The sequence below is a fragment of the Phyllostomus hastatus genome, unplaced genomic scaffold, assembly GCF_019186645.2.
Source record: "Phyllostomus hastatus isolate PE091 unplaced genomic scaffold, TTU_PhHast_1.1 phas_scaffold_216, whole genome shotgun sequence".
In the NCBI taxonomy this organism is placed as follows: Eukaryota; Metazoa; Chordata; class Mammalia; order Chiroptera; family Phyllostomidae; genus Phyllostomus; species Phyllostomus hastatus.
The window spans coordinates 8,765,786-8,781,773 of NW_025334018.1; the positions used below are offsets into that span (position 1 = coordinate 8,765,786).

At 38.1% G+C, this 15,988-nt stretch overlaps 1 protein-coding gene across 1 annotated transcript in view; it reads left to right on the forward strand.

Moving 5' to 3' along the window:
• NOTCH2 (notch receptor 2) overlaps positions 1-15,988 on the forward strand; it is a 158,954-nt gene that overhangs the window by 56,319 nt on the left and 86,647 nt on the right. The window contains exon 3 of the mRNA XM_045817339.1: positions 13,423-13,682. Coding sequence (XP_045673295.1) covers positions 13,423-13,682 — 260 coding nt within the window. The remainder of the gene's footprint in view (positions 1-13,422; positions 13,683-15,988) is intronic.

The following is a 15,988-nucleotide window of genomic DNA, read 5'->3' on the forward strand; positions in this document are numbered from 1 at the left end:
ATAATTACAGAGTATTTGCTCTAGCATCTTGTTTTAACACATGAAGCAGTTAAGACCCAGAGCGGTAAAGTGGCTTGTTCAAGGTCTAGTAGCAGAGCCAGGGCTGGTCTAGAGGGAAGGTTTGTTGGGAGCCACTTTATCAAAAAGATATGGGAACCTGTTAAGGTCTTGGGTGAGAGATTTTTATAAAACACTATACTAGTTATCTTTTTCTTCATAAATATATTTGTTCCAATATATCCTAAATACATCTCACCTATTACTAGACTTTTTTTTTTTTAAAGCAGAGTAGTACAGGATAATGTAGCCATGTCAAGTGTGGCTTTGCCCTGACTCAGCTTAGTAAGTGAAGTGCCTCCCCAGAGTTAATGTGAAAACATAGGGTGTGACTTATATTCTGATTCTACTGTAAGATAACTTTTTGTTTAGATTTGGGAGATTTTATTTGGAGCTTCAGTTTGGTTGCTAAGTACAGGTCAGCCTGGGCCATTTCAGGTTTCGCAGTGTCTGCTGTGCTTGTTACCTACATCTTTTTTGGTTTGGGGGTAACTGTACTATATTCTGAGAATGCATTTATCTCCACTTTAAGTAAATTTTAGTGTATTATTTCAGGATGCTTGTTTGATACTATACTCAGTTTCTCTGGTTTGGAAGGGCACAGATCATTGTAACACCTAAGATTTTTTATTTTATTTTAATTTTTAATCTCCTGGGCCATTGTCCAATCATTTAAGGGAAGTGTAGAGGTTTTTCTATTGAAGTAGACACTGTTATTCTTTTTCTGTATGTCCACTATTTTTATCTGTGGTTCTAATTAAGGCCATTAAATGGGATTTTGACATATTTCAGGACATTTTGAAATTATATTTTCCAGTTCCTTGAAGAGTTTTGCATAGCTGCACATGTGATTACTTTGAGAATGATTTATTCAGAATCTACAAAGAAATATTTTTGCCCTCTTAAAATTTGGAGAAATGCAGATTTTTCTTGAGCTTACTTTTATATTCACACTTGGTTTTATATGATTTGGGTACAGTTATTTTGAACTAGGAATCTTTTCAGGTTAAACCATTAGCTTTTGGAACTGTTCTGTTTATAGACATTTTTTTTTTTTTTGAGTTCAGAACTTTGAAGGTAGTCAGTCACCACTCCCATTGGAGAACAGAAAGCAGGCACCACACTCACTTTTCTTCTTTGAAATCTTGTTTAATTTTCACTGCTCAGTCTCTAAAGAATCTAGCAGTTCGTGCTTCCGAGGCAGTAGGATGTTCCGTCACTTAGGGCTCCAGGCTTGGGCGGTTCATGTAGTCAGTTTATTGTCAAAGATTAATAAAAGTGCAAGAGAAAATGAAGACTCTGTGTGTGTGTTGGTTAACTTCATATTTTGGGGGGAAATGTGATTTTAAAAATCTACTTCACATGGTGTTGGCTGGCCCACTTTGAATGATTTAGGGATGAGTGAAAGTTAAGAAGTCCTCTATATATCAGTTGTGTTAATTAGTTTTGATAATCTTTGGGTAAGTATGTCAACCTAGTGGTTTCCAAACTTTGAGTATAAAGGGTCTTTTTAAGGTGTAGATGTAGGTTCAACAGACTCTTGTGTTTTGCCTTTTGGCTCCTGTTAAGAATATGAGCACTGAATAGTTAACTGCCTCCCATATGCCAGTTACTGTATTAGGCACCTGGAATATGGTGCTGAACGATTCTTAATCTGTTAGGAAACATACTCATTATAAAGTATAATAAGAGATATGATATGTTAGGGTTATAAGAATGTACTGAAAGGGTATTGAGCTGATTTCTCCAAGGGAAAAAACATTTAAGCAGAACCTTGAAGGAATTTCAGGGCTTAGCTATGAGAAGAGGGTGGGCAAAAGTGTTTTGGACTAAGTGAACAGCACGTACAAAGGTCTGGCGGTAAGAAGCCTTGTGCTATAGCACGTTCTGGGTCTAGAAGTTGAGCCTAGCAAGACTGTAATGCATAAAGGAGAGATGATCTAAAGATGAAGCCATTTCTCAACCTCTTGTTTAAATACAATGCATAATGTCAAAACCTAAGAGTGCAGTAACCAGTTTATAATACCTTTATATTTTAATAATGAAAACAGCATCTAAAATCCATTTAAATATGGACAGGACATGATTTAGTAGTCTAGAGAGTGCTTTATAAGCATTGCAGGCTCCTTGCCATAGTCATACAATGCATAGCTTGGGAACAACTGACCAAACTCATTCATTTTTGCCTATTGCTGTGAAGGGTGCTTTTTGTAAACTCATATGTTTAGAGTATGTTTGCCATGTTTTAATCAAAAGTAGATATTTGTTCAGGGTTTAGTGCAGTGAAATATGGTAAGGTACTGATTGTATGCTAGAAGACAGAAGAACGACCACCTTCTGTTATAGCAGCAACACATATCTTTCAGCACCGTTTGTATGCCCTTGCCCAATCTTACAGGTGATGATGGAAGAGACTGGGTGCTCAGTTCAGCTTCTGAGTTCTGATAAATGAGCCCAGATTATAAACTGGAAGATAAGGACATTTGCAAATTCTTGTGTAAATAAAGCATGGTTTCCCATTGCAGTGGTTACTGATTTCATAGTCTCTGATGAAGATGAATGAAGATGCTGTGAATTAACAGCTTCACAGCTTGTACCACTGCAGCTTCTCTTGGGTTTGGATTTATTAAAATCAGTGTGTATTTACTGCTTTATTCAGATGGGGGTGGTGGTGGTGAATGAAAACCTGAACCACCAAGTGAGGTGGTATTTCAGATGATTCCCAGCCTTGCAATTCCCTGTGAAATTCTTTTCCTGTGGGAAACTTTTAATTTGGAAGCATTCAGCCTAATGTGGGAACCAAGATTAACATTTTCTGAAATACCTCTACAAGAAAAGCAGAAATGTTCTGTTCCGGAAGCTGAATTTACATATTAGAAAATGGGCTGTCTTGCAGTATTTGGTAGTTTTTATTTATTAGTTGTGATAAAAAGTGTGTGCATGTGCATACACATGCACGTGTATATGAGAGAGAAAGAGAGTGAGAGTGAATTGATTGTATATTTGTTTCCTTTACATCCAACCAGCAAAGCACTGGTAAGTGTGTTTTTCCACAAACCAGCCCAGTACTGGGTCCTGTCTCTACACACGAATACTTTGTTTAGTACTTTTTGTTTTTCCTTCTTGCTGAGTAAGCTATAGTGTGGTGTTTTTTGTTTCTTGTTTTTTGATTTTTTGGAGTGGGGAGGTGAGAGTGGGAGGGGGAATGGCAAGAGGTCAGCATGACAGAGCTTCTTCCCCTTTCTTCCCCTCTCTACCAGGAAGTTCACTAGAAATCTTCATGCGTTGTTTCTTTTCCTTTAAAAAAAAAAAAGGTCAGTAACCCAGTTACCTTTGCACAGAGTTACAGAATTAGCAAGTCGACAGTCTGAAGAGATGTCAAACTGGAGGTACAAGGAGCAGGGGGACCATGCAGTTAGACTGTTAGGTTGGGCCTGTTGAATGCCAACTGTAAAGTTTAGCCTTGATTTTGTAGGCTCTAGGGCATCTAGAAGTTTGTAGCCAGAGCCTTGGGAATTAAATGTTAAACAGAAACTTTCACTGGTTACAGTTAGCCTTGGCTGTTAGCAATTATTTTTATCTACTTTAACAGGGGGAGCAGGGATGGGGGCAGGAAACTAAGCTGGCATTATGGTCAAAGAAAAGAACAGACTGATTTGGGGCTCTTTCAGAATGCAGGCCTTTGTTACTGACCAATGCTTAATTTGGTTTCTGAGTTTTGTTATTTTTTCCCCCTGCCCTTACCTCATTTACCTTAACGACAGCTCCCCCCTCTAGAGCGCAGCTAGGGCAGGCTGCCACTGCGGATTGGGGGGCCAGCCGAGAGGCCCAGAGCAAGAAGAAAGTGGGTTGAAAGCGGAGTTCTGTTTAAAGAATTTTCTGCTGGAAACTAGCCCAGAGGGAGTAAAGAGGAGCTTTAATGAGGAGCAGCTGCAGGGCCGACGCAACCCACATGAGACATTTTTTTCCCCTCCATTCCACATTCTGTATAGTTTTTAAAACATCATGATTTTGAAATAGCTGTTTTGTAAAGCCCGCCTCTCTTTTTCTTCTTGTATGCAGTGGGGTTTTGCTTTGTTGTTTTATTTTTTAATAACCAAATCCCTGCTTAAAAAAAAAAAAAGCTAAAGGCAAAGCTGCAGCAAAGCCCTGGATGCAGTTTGGGCTCACCCTGCTGATACAGAACATTCAGTGGAGAAAACAAGGAGAGAGAACACTGGCTTTTATTTGGAAAAAGGGGCTTATTTCCTGCTCAGACTTCAGTCATCTTGGAGCTGACATGCTGCTACAGTGTTTTCAGCTTTTCTCTAGACGAGTGGCTATTCACTTAGGAAACTTGAAAGAACAAATTTTTCTGTCCTGTATTACTAGGGAGACTGATCCTGAGCTGCAGCCATTGCCAGATAGATTGGAATTGCTATTCAAATTCCAGGGTCGTTGAAATCTGTGTAAAGTGGCTACATGTAAACGAATCCAGGCTGCCCGTGACAAGAGCTGGGGTCTGGTTCTCGTCTGCTCTACTGAGGGGGGCTGTACAGGCATCCTTTCCATTGCAAAGTTTTATTTCCTCCTATTTCCATTAGGAGGAAACCCTTGTTTTTCTCTCTTTTCCCCCCCTCCTTTCTTCCCCTTCACCTTATTCCTCATGTGTGTGTTTGAACAGTGACAGTGAAAGAGTGGACATCTTCATGTCAGAAATGGCAGACTGTTTCAAAAAAGGCAAAGACCTAATAAGTATTCAGATCAGTTTTTGGAATTATTTTACAGGAAAAAAAAAGCCCTCCAAAACTTTCCCTGTATTCACAGTCTTGTCTGTGAACTGTATTCTTTCAGAGTTCCAAAGCTAGAGAAGGGGGACAGAACAGGAGGAAGTCACTGAGAGAACCACTAAAATAACTGCTCACTTCCCTCCAGGAGGGAGGCATTCAAACAGTTTTGGGAACAAAAGGCAGCTGTTAAATTTATTTAGTTAACATTTTAGAATATATTTTACACAGACCTTTATTCAAGAGGTAGGCCATTTTTGAAAATTTACTGAGGTAACTTAATAGAACTGAGACTTGTGAGGGAACTTGGATGATCAGCCAGGATGATTAACCATGTTTCCAGCCTCTAACCAAACTCAGTTCCTGTCATTCCAAGAAGAAAGCTATTTAAGCTCTTGTTTTCAGGCAGAGTCTTAATTCCCACTCAGATCAACAGGTATGAGGGGTACTTGTATTATAGTTGAACAGGAATTTGCAGAGTTGAAAGGCCTCCTGCCTTAGGAAATGTGGGTCTTTTATTTATAGCTTTTTCACCCATTTCTTCTCTTTTTTTCCATGTCCATAATTCTACTGAGCCTCCTGGGGATTGAGGGATAATCTTGTACCTCAGGATGATTCTTAGGGTTAATTTGACCTGTGTTCTTCCATAGGCCAAACCACAGAGTTTGGTACTTTCTTAGTACTTTTTGTGTACTAACACTCTATGTTATTAACACAATGTTTAGTACTTTTTGTGTATTAACACTCTGTGTTCCAACCACAGAGTGGGGTTGGAAGGGGATTTTGCAGCAGATTTGGATTGACTCACTTTATCCATCGTATGAAATTTAACCTGCTTTGAAACCAGTTGCCTAAATGTACATAGGTGCTCATGGTATACAAGACACCTGTTCCAGGTTCTCAAGACATGCTCTTCCTCTCCCCCACACCCACCCCACACAGGAAATCCAATGGGAGCTTGATAGGCACAGGAAAGGCATAGTAATGGCTTAAATGAAGAGCCATACTAATAGAAATAATGTTGTACCTAACATGGCACTGCATCTACTGTTGGAGGGATCAGAGATGGTTTGGAAGAGGCTTAATGGAGGATTTAAGTTTTGAGCAGATCCTTGAAGCAGAGATGGAAGGAACATAAATTAGAGGATAACAGATAGGAAAGCATGATGTTTCTCACTGGAAAGTAGAAAGAAGATTTTTATATAGGGAACATTAGACGACTGCAGAAGTATCCGGAGTGTTTTAGTTATGGACTACTAAACAGTAAGACAGCTGGTAGGAGTAAGGCAGACAAGCAGGTCACAGATTCTAAGGCACTTGGATTTGAAGGGCTGGGCACTAGTTCTAGTTACTGAGCAGAAGTGACAGTCAAAATTATGCTTGTGAAGGGTTTTTCTTTATGTAGGTTGCTTAGTTTCAGCAAGGAATTTCCTGGCTGTCATTACGGAGAGGTATGGGTAGAATGATGGTGCAGTTAAGGTGCTAGAATTGACTGAATAGGTGCCAGTCTTCGGGCAGGATCTACTAAATAGAACACTTTCAGTTAAGTTCTATTTTATCTTTTGATAAAAGATATAGGTAAAGAAAGAGATACAGTTATGAATGATGCAAAACTGGGGGAAATTGCTAAATTTACAAACTTGGGCACAGGTCCATTTAGCTTTGGCATCATTATCAGTGCAAAAGGAGTTCAGACCAGTTGACTTCTGAAGTATCGTGCTTTACTGAAGTTCTGTGATTATATGAGTAATGGGTAAGTTATCTCAATCAAGAAAACTTGGGGTAAAGATTCAGCATGGTGAATTTAAAAGGTACAAATAACAGGTTCAACTATTGGGTTCAAAAACATGTTGTATGAGTACAGAATAGAGAATTATGCTATAAAAGTAGTTCACGTGAGGCCCTGGCTGGGTAGTTCTGTTGGTTCGTGTGTCATCCCAATATGCCAAGGTTGCAGGTGTGATCCGTAGTCAGGGCACATATAAGAATCAACCAATGACTATATAAATAAGGGAAACAACAAATCGATGTTTCTCTCTCTCTCCCCCCTCCTCTTCTCTCTCCCTTACTCTCTTTCTCTAAAAAAAAATCAATAAAAATAAAAAATTTAGAAAGTAATTCATGTGGAGAAAGGAAAGATCTGGGTGTTTTAACTGACCATGTGTTCAGTAGCAGGTAATGGTATTTTGTGGTGTCTAAAAAAAGTGAACACAGCTTTAGGCTGCAATAGTAGAAACATAGTGTCCAGAAGGTGACGATCCAGCTCTGTGCTACTCTAGTAAGAACATATGTGTTATGTTTTTTCTTCTTCTCATTTTGGGCTCCACATCTTAAAGAGGTTTAGATGAACTAGAATCATCCTGGGGGGTGCAGAGCAGGATAGGTTTGATGCCTTTGTTTTCTACTAGCTGTGAAATCTTGATTTTTCTGAGCTTTAAGATCCTCATATACAGAATAGAGATCATAGTACACTGTTATAGGGAGTAATAAAAAAGATAATAGCTGTAAAATGCTTAGCGAATACATAATACACAGTAAATGCTTCAAAAATTTTGGTGACTATTGTTATTACTATTGTTATCTTAAACATAGAAGAACCAGTAAAATACTGAGGAAGTTTGAAAATAATTTTATACTGAGGAATAGGCCAAAGCTCTGAATCCTGGAGAAAGGAAAACAAAGGGTCAATAGAACTGTCTTCAAATTCTTGAAGGGCTTAGTGTAGGAGAGCAGAGCCTTGCTCCTTTTTGTTTTAGAGGACAGGGATAGCCAGTAGGTAGAAATTGTAAGGAGGCAGAATTTTTTTTTAAAAGATACAATTCACATACTACTACATTTACCATTTTAAAGTGTACAATTTACTAGTTTTTAGTATGTTCACAGATCTGTGTAACTATTACTATTATTTAATGTCTAAACATTGTCATTATGCCCTCCCTACCCCAAGAAATGCTCTAGTTCTTAGTAGCCATTCTCCATTTCCCTTTTTTCCTAGCCCCTGGCCATACTGATCTATTTTTTGCAATCTCGGTAGATTTTCCTATTCTGGACATTTCCTAAAAATGAAGTCATATAATATGTGGCCTTTTGTGTCTAAGTAACTTCACTTAGCATGGTATCTTCAAGGTTTATCCAGGTCATAGTATGTATCATATCTTTTTTCCTTTTTATGGACAAATAATATTTCATTGTATGGATATACCACATTTTATTTATCCGTGTACTTAGGAGGGATGCAGAATTTTAAGATATCAGGAAGAAAGAGCTTTTTCACCATTGGATTCACCCACACTGAAGGCCGTTCTCTTGTTGAAGTAGTGAGCCAGTAATTTTATTTTACTTAGTAAATGCATGGTGATTACTGTGTGCTGGACATCACGCTACGTGTTTTACAATTACTTAAAAGCCCTATGAGGTAGGCATTATTATTAAATACATTTTACAACAAGGAGGGTTTAGTAACTTGCTCAAGATCACTCATCGAGTAAATGTGGAAGTGGGATTGGGGATTCTAGAGTCTGTACTCTTAATAGCAGGAACAATAATTTCAACATTTATTAAAGTCTAACTGTTTCTAAGGCACCATGCTTAATTGTTTGCATTCAGGTAGAGCCTTGTAATCATCTTTTAGTGATATTTTAGAAAGAATTATACCGCTAGGTAAAAATTGCCTTAGGGTACCTTGAATCCCAAGGTTCTATTATTCCATGGATGGATGGAAGTAGGGAGCAAGCCAGCAATAAGATGTATATCCTCGGGCATTTAAGACAATCAGAATTTATGAATAATATTATAGGAATTCGGTTAACAAAAGTTGTCAGAACATGGTAAGAAATTATATGTAACCTAAAAAGATTAACCAAAAGTGACTTTTGAGATTGTGAATGGAAGCCTTAGAAAAATGAAAGAATTTGAAGTCTCATGGGAGCATGATGTCACTTTTTAACTGTTTCAATTCAAGTATTGACAGTATATATTAGTGTAAGTAGATGATTTTTAGTGAACTGAACACAATGGAACTGGCGTTGCATATTTGGGAGTCAAATACATGATGGTAGTTGTTTAAAACCAAATGAACAATAGCAATAACAAATACATATGAGAGAACAGAGCAGGGCAGCCCAGACTTAAAGGTGGCCATGATTGATGGGGAAGGAGAAGAGGAATCAGCAACCCAGACTAAACATTTACTGAGCTTTGAGATAGATGGAGGGAGTCATAGAACCCAAATATAAAAAGAGTAAAATGATGGAAGGTATGTCCAGCAATACCTCCTATAGGAGAGAGAATTTCCTTTTGATGAAATCTCAGATGAGACCACTGAACTTGACAAGGGGAAGATTGCTCTTAGAATATATTTCTGGGCAGTAATTTGAAAGTTTTATTAAAAAGGGACAAATAACAAGAAGATAGAAAAGAAAGGAAAAAAACCTGTGAAACTAGGCTACAGTTATAGAAGTTTGGCTGTGAAGGAAGAGGAATTGGGAAAGGAAAATGAAGCTTAGTGAAAAATGTAGGTTAAAAAAGAGTTGTACATGTTTTAAGGTATAGAAAGAGGCTGATGGCTAGTCCTTTAGAACATCTTAAATAATAAATTAAGTCATTATTATACCAACAATAGGCCTAGTTTGGCATAAAAATTAGATGTGGATCTATGCCTGGACTTCAGGAGAGTAAGTCAGTTATACATCAATCATATCTAAATATCTCACTAGAGTAAAACTAAATCCTTCTCACAGGGGCCTGAAGGCCCCTCACAATCCACCTTTCAGTCACAGCTGTCATCTGCTTTCTCCTACTCTTTTTCTTAATTAATCCCTTTGGTAGAACTGCATAGGTCTCGCTAATCCTCAAACATACCAGGGTTGTTCCCTGTTTTAGGGTTTTTGCGTTTGCTGTTGCCTCTGGCCTGAACACACTTCCCCCGGATACATCCATGGGTAGTCCATCACCTCATTCAGGTCTTGACTCAAATATGCCTTTTCAGTGAGGTCTTCTCTGGTTTTCCTATTTAAAGCCCAGAATACCTCACTTTTATCTATCCTTTACTGTCCCTAATTTCATCTTTTCCTATCCTTCTTTCCTGTTTTATTTTTTCATAGCGCTTACCTACACCTCACAAATAATACATTTTACTTATTCATTTTGTTTTTGTTTTCTCTTACTAGAATTTTCAACTCCACAACTTCAAGGATTTTCTTAGCACTAGAACAATGCCTGGAACTTACAAAATGTTTGTTGCATGAATGAATGAGTGTAATATTCTTTGTGGAAACAGATACAAGAACAATCTTTTTCATCATCAAAACATCATTATTAATAAGCATGTAGGATGCTATTTATAGAATTAAGCTTCATGTATTCTTTTACTCAGGAGTTCACAAACTTTTTCTGCATCAGATAGTAAGTAGTTTTGTGGGCCATGTAGTCTCATTGCAGCTGTTCAGCCCTATTATTGTAATGCAGAAGTAGCCACAGATAATTCAGAAATAAATGTATGTGCCTATGTTCCAATAAGACCTTATTTATGGACACTGAAATTTAAATTTTTACATAATTTTCAAATGTTATGAAACATTCTTTTTTTGATTTTTTCCTCCAACCATTTATTTTATTTTTTAGATTTTATTTATTTAATTATTTTTAGAGAGAGAGGGGAGAGAGAAAGAGAGCGAGAGAAACACTGATGTGTAAGAGATACATTGACTGTTTGCCTCTTAACAATGTCCTCAACAGGGGACCTCTCCTGTAATCCGGACATCTGCCCTGACTGGGAATTGAACCAGTGACCTTTTGGTTCCCCAGGCTGGCACTCAATCCACTGTATCAGATCAGCCAGGGCCCTGAACCATTTAAAAATGTAAAATTATTCTTAGCCCAGCAGGCAGTGGGCCAGAGTAGACCCTCAAGATGTAGTTTGTCAGCCTCTGCCTGTACTGGTTTCTTAAGCATAATGTAGTTGAAATTTATTTTTCCATATAGGGAATAGCAATGTAGGTTAAATTCTAGTAACAGATAATTCAGCAATACATACTTTTGTTTGGCTCCAGATTTTTTATAGTATATCATTTTTGTTTTCCTGGGAACCTTATGGTTTCATGATGTATTTATGATGGTGATATTTCAGTGAGTTTACATTCTCTGAGCAGATGCCACATAATAGTGTTGGAGAGGTATTGATAGTGTAATAGGCTAGGAGCAAAGCTGGGCAAAGCCCACCCACATTTAAAAGTTTGCCATTGTTTACAAGGTGAATAATTTTAGTATGGGGGAATCAAGCATTGTCAGCCAGGCTTAACGTCCACAGGACCGGAATCCCTGTGAATGAGAATTGTTTGGTTCAGTCTTTAACATTATCCAGAACAGATTTCTTGAATAAATTGCAAATGCTTTTAATAATACAGCTCAGGGTTAATTTCAGCTATGCTACATTGGCTGTTTTTACTCCCTTACTTAAAAAAATCAGAAAATAACCTATTCTATTATCAAATCAAGCTGTGATTTAAATAATGCATCATATTTTCCTCAGTAAGTACCAAGAGAAAGAAATGTTTTTCATTTGCAAAACTTTCTAATAAAAGGTTTTTCACATACTTGATTTTATTGGATTCTTACACAGCTATTTAAAATCTGAGAAAACTAATAGTCAGTGAGGTTGAAAACCTTGTCCAAGATCTCAGCATTAGGATTCCTATAGGTCTGAGTATACAAGGTGCAGACTCCTTGCTGGAAACTTGAGCCAGTCTTTGGTTTGAGTACTGTACCCTCCGCTCACTACATCTTCATCTCTAGCTTTGCCTTCTCATGAAGGTGCTCGAAGCTCTGATTGCTCCTGACTCTGCTGCACTTACTGTACACAGCTGTGGGGTGAGGAGGCTGTGGTCAGTTATATCACTACCACTGTAGCTACTTACTAGCTCTGTTTCCTCCTCAGCCATTTTAGCTACTGCATAATTTTTCTCGGCATAGTCTGTCTTAGTTCCCTAATGTCTGGTTCTCCTTCCTTTCTTAATAACTATGACCTCTAAAGACTACCTTGACAACCAATAGCTAATTAAAAGTCTTGGATATGATTAGCAAAGGCAGGAAGAAGTAAACCATGATGCCAGTGCTTCAGATCTGGGTGACTGGGAGCATCAGGGCACAATGATTGGGCTAAGGAAGCTGATAGGAGCTGGTCTCCCCTACCCCAGCCAGGTTATTTATTTATTTATTTATTATTTATTACTTTTCAATTACTTTCAATATTATTTTGTATTGGTTTCAGGTAAACAGCCTAGTGGTTAGACATAGTGTTCTCCTCAGTATTTCCAGTACCCAAATGGTACCATACATAGTTACCGGCAACATTATTGACTATATTCCCTGTGCTGTACCTTACATATTTGTGACTGTTCTGTAACTACCAATTTGTACTTCTTAATTCCTTCACCTCTTCCTCCCCAGTCTTCCAATACCGCTCTCAGAGGCTGGTTTTGAGGAGAAAGATTAGGAGCTTAAATGTGTTACCTTTGAGGTAATGGTGGAACAGTGTTGTAAGTTTAGTTTTCTATACTCCAAGAAGTAAAATGGAGAAATATTTTGAACCAAATATCTGGGGGTGTAGCCACGTGGTAAAGTTTATAGTTAGCCTCAAAGTCTTCATGTTCCTTTTCATTGTGAATGGAAACTTTCCATATCTTTTTAATGATGTTTAGAGAAGATTTTCATAAATATTACAGACAATTTGGGATGGTTGTATATGTTATGAATCAATGGGGTGGCATATACAAAAATTCTTCAACATACTATGTGGAAAGTGTCATAGAATGTTATTGAATTGTTTTCCATTCTTCACTTTTGGGTCTATATGGTACCTTAGATATTTTTAATGTCATTTCAGTTATATTTTGTGCTTTTTTAATTTGGTTAAAAAAAGCTGCTACTATTTATATTGTAACAGATTTCAGTTAAAAAGAAAAGCTCCTATGAAGTGTTCCCCATTCCTTTTTGTTTCTTTATCCCTGTCTCAACCTCCTGAACATAACCCAGAAATCTAGACCAATTGATGTTTCAATGGAGCAAAGAAAAGGGGAACTTACTATTCTTTAATGCTTAATTGAGAGAAGACGCATAGTATTTTATGTTTTTAACTGGAGAGGATAGAGGGCCAGTCCATGCATTATCATGTGAATGTCTTAATGCTATCCAGAGGCTTAGTCAAAATGAGAAAGTTAATGAATTTAAACACACAAGTATCAACAGTGCTGCACAAAAAGGTGCTGTTATACTATGCCAGTCTGTATGTACATGAAAAAAAATCTAGGGTTGTATTTTGCCTTTAAATAAAAGTCATGCTGACTGGCTGTGGCAGACCATGCTGGATCACCTGCCTAGTATTCTGTCTCCAGTCTAGATTCACAAGGACACGGGAGTATGAGGTTAATTTCTCTAAACATTTTTGCTCCTAAAGTGTGGCAGTTTACAGTTGTATAAAGTTGTACTTTCAGGCCTGTCAGTTCGCAGTCTAGTGTTTTCTCGACTGGACTGCATTATTTTGTAAGCTTTTGGATTTATAGGAAGTCATGTATTTTCATGGACTTCTCTCTTTTCTACACAGATGTCCAGAGGGCTTCTTGGGAGAATATTGTCAACATCGAGACCCCTGTGAGAAGAACCGCTGCCAGAATGGTGGGACATGTGTGGCCCAGGCCATGCTGGGGAAAGCCACATGCCAGTGTGCCCTGGGGTTCACAGGCGAGGACTGCCAGTACTCCACCACTCACCCCTGCTATGCACGTCCCTCCTGTCAGAATGGAGGCACCTGCCGCGTGCTCAGCCAGGATGACTATGAGTGCATCTGCCAAGTTGGCTTTACAGGTATCAGATGGGACTCAGGCCCATACTTTCCTGTTGTCAGTAAATGTCTATTCAGCTTCTTTTAAATCTTGACATCTGGCTCTTAAGAGTCCCCCAACTCTGGTACATATTTAACATTATGGTAAGGAACTGGAATGTTCCAGACAACTATTTATAGCTTTCTTTTGAGAGTTTTCAGAGAGGAGAAAGAGAAAGAAAAAGAAAAAGGGTCAGATCCTCAGAAGTATTTGCTTAAAGTATACAAGTCAGAATTGGGGATCAGAATCATGTCATTGTCACCAGAAGAAAAGCTGTTCATGCTATTAATTACTTGCTTCTTAAAATCTCCTCTCCCTAGACATTTGGGATATTGGCTGTTTTGACTTTCTGAACTCTGATTAGTCCTTTTGCTTCTGCATTCCCTTGTCCTCATCCATTCTATATTTGTGTTCCTTGGAACTCTGTTTAGAAGCTTCTTTAAAGTCTTATTACAGCTCTCCCAAGGGAATCTCACTAACTGTCCTTGTGTTCCTCAGTTGCTGAGGACTCTGATAGTCATCTTTTTTGCTCTACCCTGACCCTGACATTCAGACTTATATTTCCAACTGTGTATTGCATATTATCTTTGGAGATTGAACAGGTACGACAAACTCAACACGTTGATATAAATAGTGCTACATTCCAAGTACTTCAAATTAGAAACTCCCTGTCACTTGTCCTTACCCGCCTTAGACTCAGTCACCCAACCCACCCTTCGAATTACCTCTCAGCTGTCTGCTTCTCTCCATTTGCTCTCCTACTCTCCAGTTGAGGTCCCTGTCATCTCTCACCTGGACTCCTGCAGTCATTTTCTAACTGGTCTTTATCATCTCTCCATCTTGTTCACCTACCACATTGCCATACCTTTAATTATAAATGTAAATCCTTTCATAAACTCACCAGCTTACAATGCCTGATGACTTCCCGTCATCCACAGGGTAAACTGAAAACTCTTTTCCATGGCTTCCATAGTCCTTCACAGTCCAGACCTTACATCTTTTTAGATCTTCACTTCCCTGGAAGCATCTAGTTCTAGTCATGCCTTCATTCTCATCATTTCCTGAAAGTGTCATACTTCCTGTTGCCTCCATGCTATTGCACACCCCTTTGCCGGGAATGCCCTTTTCTGTAATTGGCAATTGCCCAATGTTTTTTTTAGAACTCTGTCTTACTGGCCCTGTCATGATTCCTTTAGACAGTTAGTCTTTATGCTCTATTATTTTACGCACCACAATCTATTGTAATTAAGTTTTTTACATGTCTCTCATCTGACTAGGTTATGAGTCCTTCAAAGGGAGGTCTGAGCTTTATTCCAAATGAACCGTAAGTCTCTATTAGATGAGAAAAGGAGAACCATTTGTTGTTTTGTCCCCAACTACACCAATAATTCTGTAAATCTAATAAGTGAAAAATGAAAAACATAGTCAGAAAACTAGACTGGATCAGTTAGTTTGGAATTCTTGCTCTTGATTTTTCATTATAGGATATGGTAGGGGTAGATAATTGTTAGGATGATCCATTATCTCCACTATGACTGTGATAGCTTTGATTCTGTGAGTGATTGAAGAGATTTGGTGGTTAAGAGAGTAATTCTTCCATGATTATCAGTTTTGAGTTGTTTTGCTCCACAAGGAAAAGGCAGGCTATGCCTATTTAAAATGGTTTAATTCTGAATGGGCAAAGTGACAGCAATACCTTCTTTATAATTAAAATGATTTCTCTGAAATGATCCCCAAATTAAAACTTCTTCCTTTGCCATTAAAAAGATTTCTTCTTGGTGTTCTGCAGGGTTCTGATCATGTTTGCACATCTGCGACTTTTGTCTGTCACAGGTTAAGTTCACCCTTTTGGTTTTGTGATAGCCTTATGCCCTTCCTAGTCAGACTTTATTAGCTTAAGCTTCACTCTTAGATGAAGAAACATTGTAACATGTAACATTCTTCATTGTAACATTTCTTAGATGAAGAAATGTATGTAACATTTATGGGAAACCAAGTTCAGGGACCTTTCTATTTCAGCTATAGGCAAACGCTCTGATGATACACATGGTTATCTAAAGTAACCATTTTAATCTCCTTCCCACTGTAGGTAGGTACCTCTCATGCAGAAAAAGTAGGAAGAGAAATACCAGTTTTTAAAAAATTTTCTTTCTGCTTCATACCCTGAAATATGTGTTGTGCCCAAACATTTATCATACCTTTCCCCTTTGATCTGACATTTAGTGATGGGCAGAGAGCACTTCTGTGTGCTCATGTGTCACCCTTTCCTCTCTTTTACAAAAGCTGTCA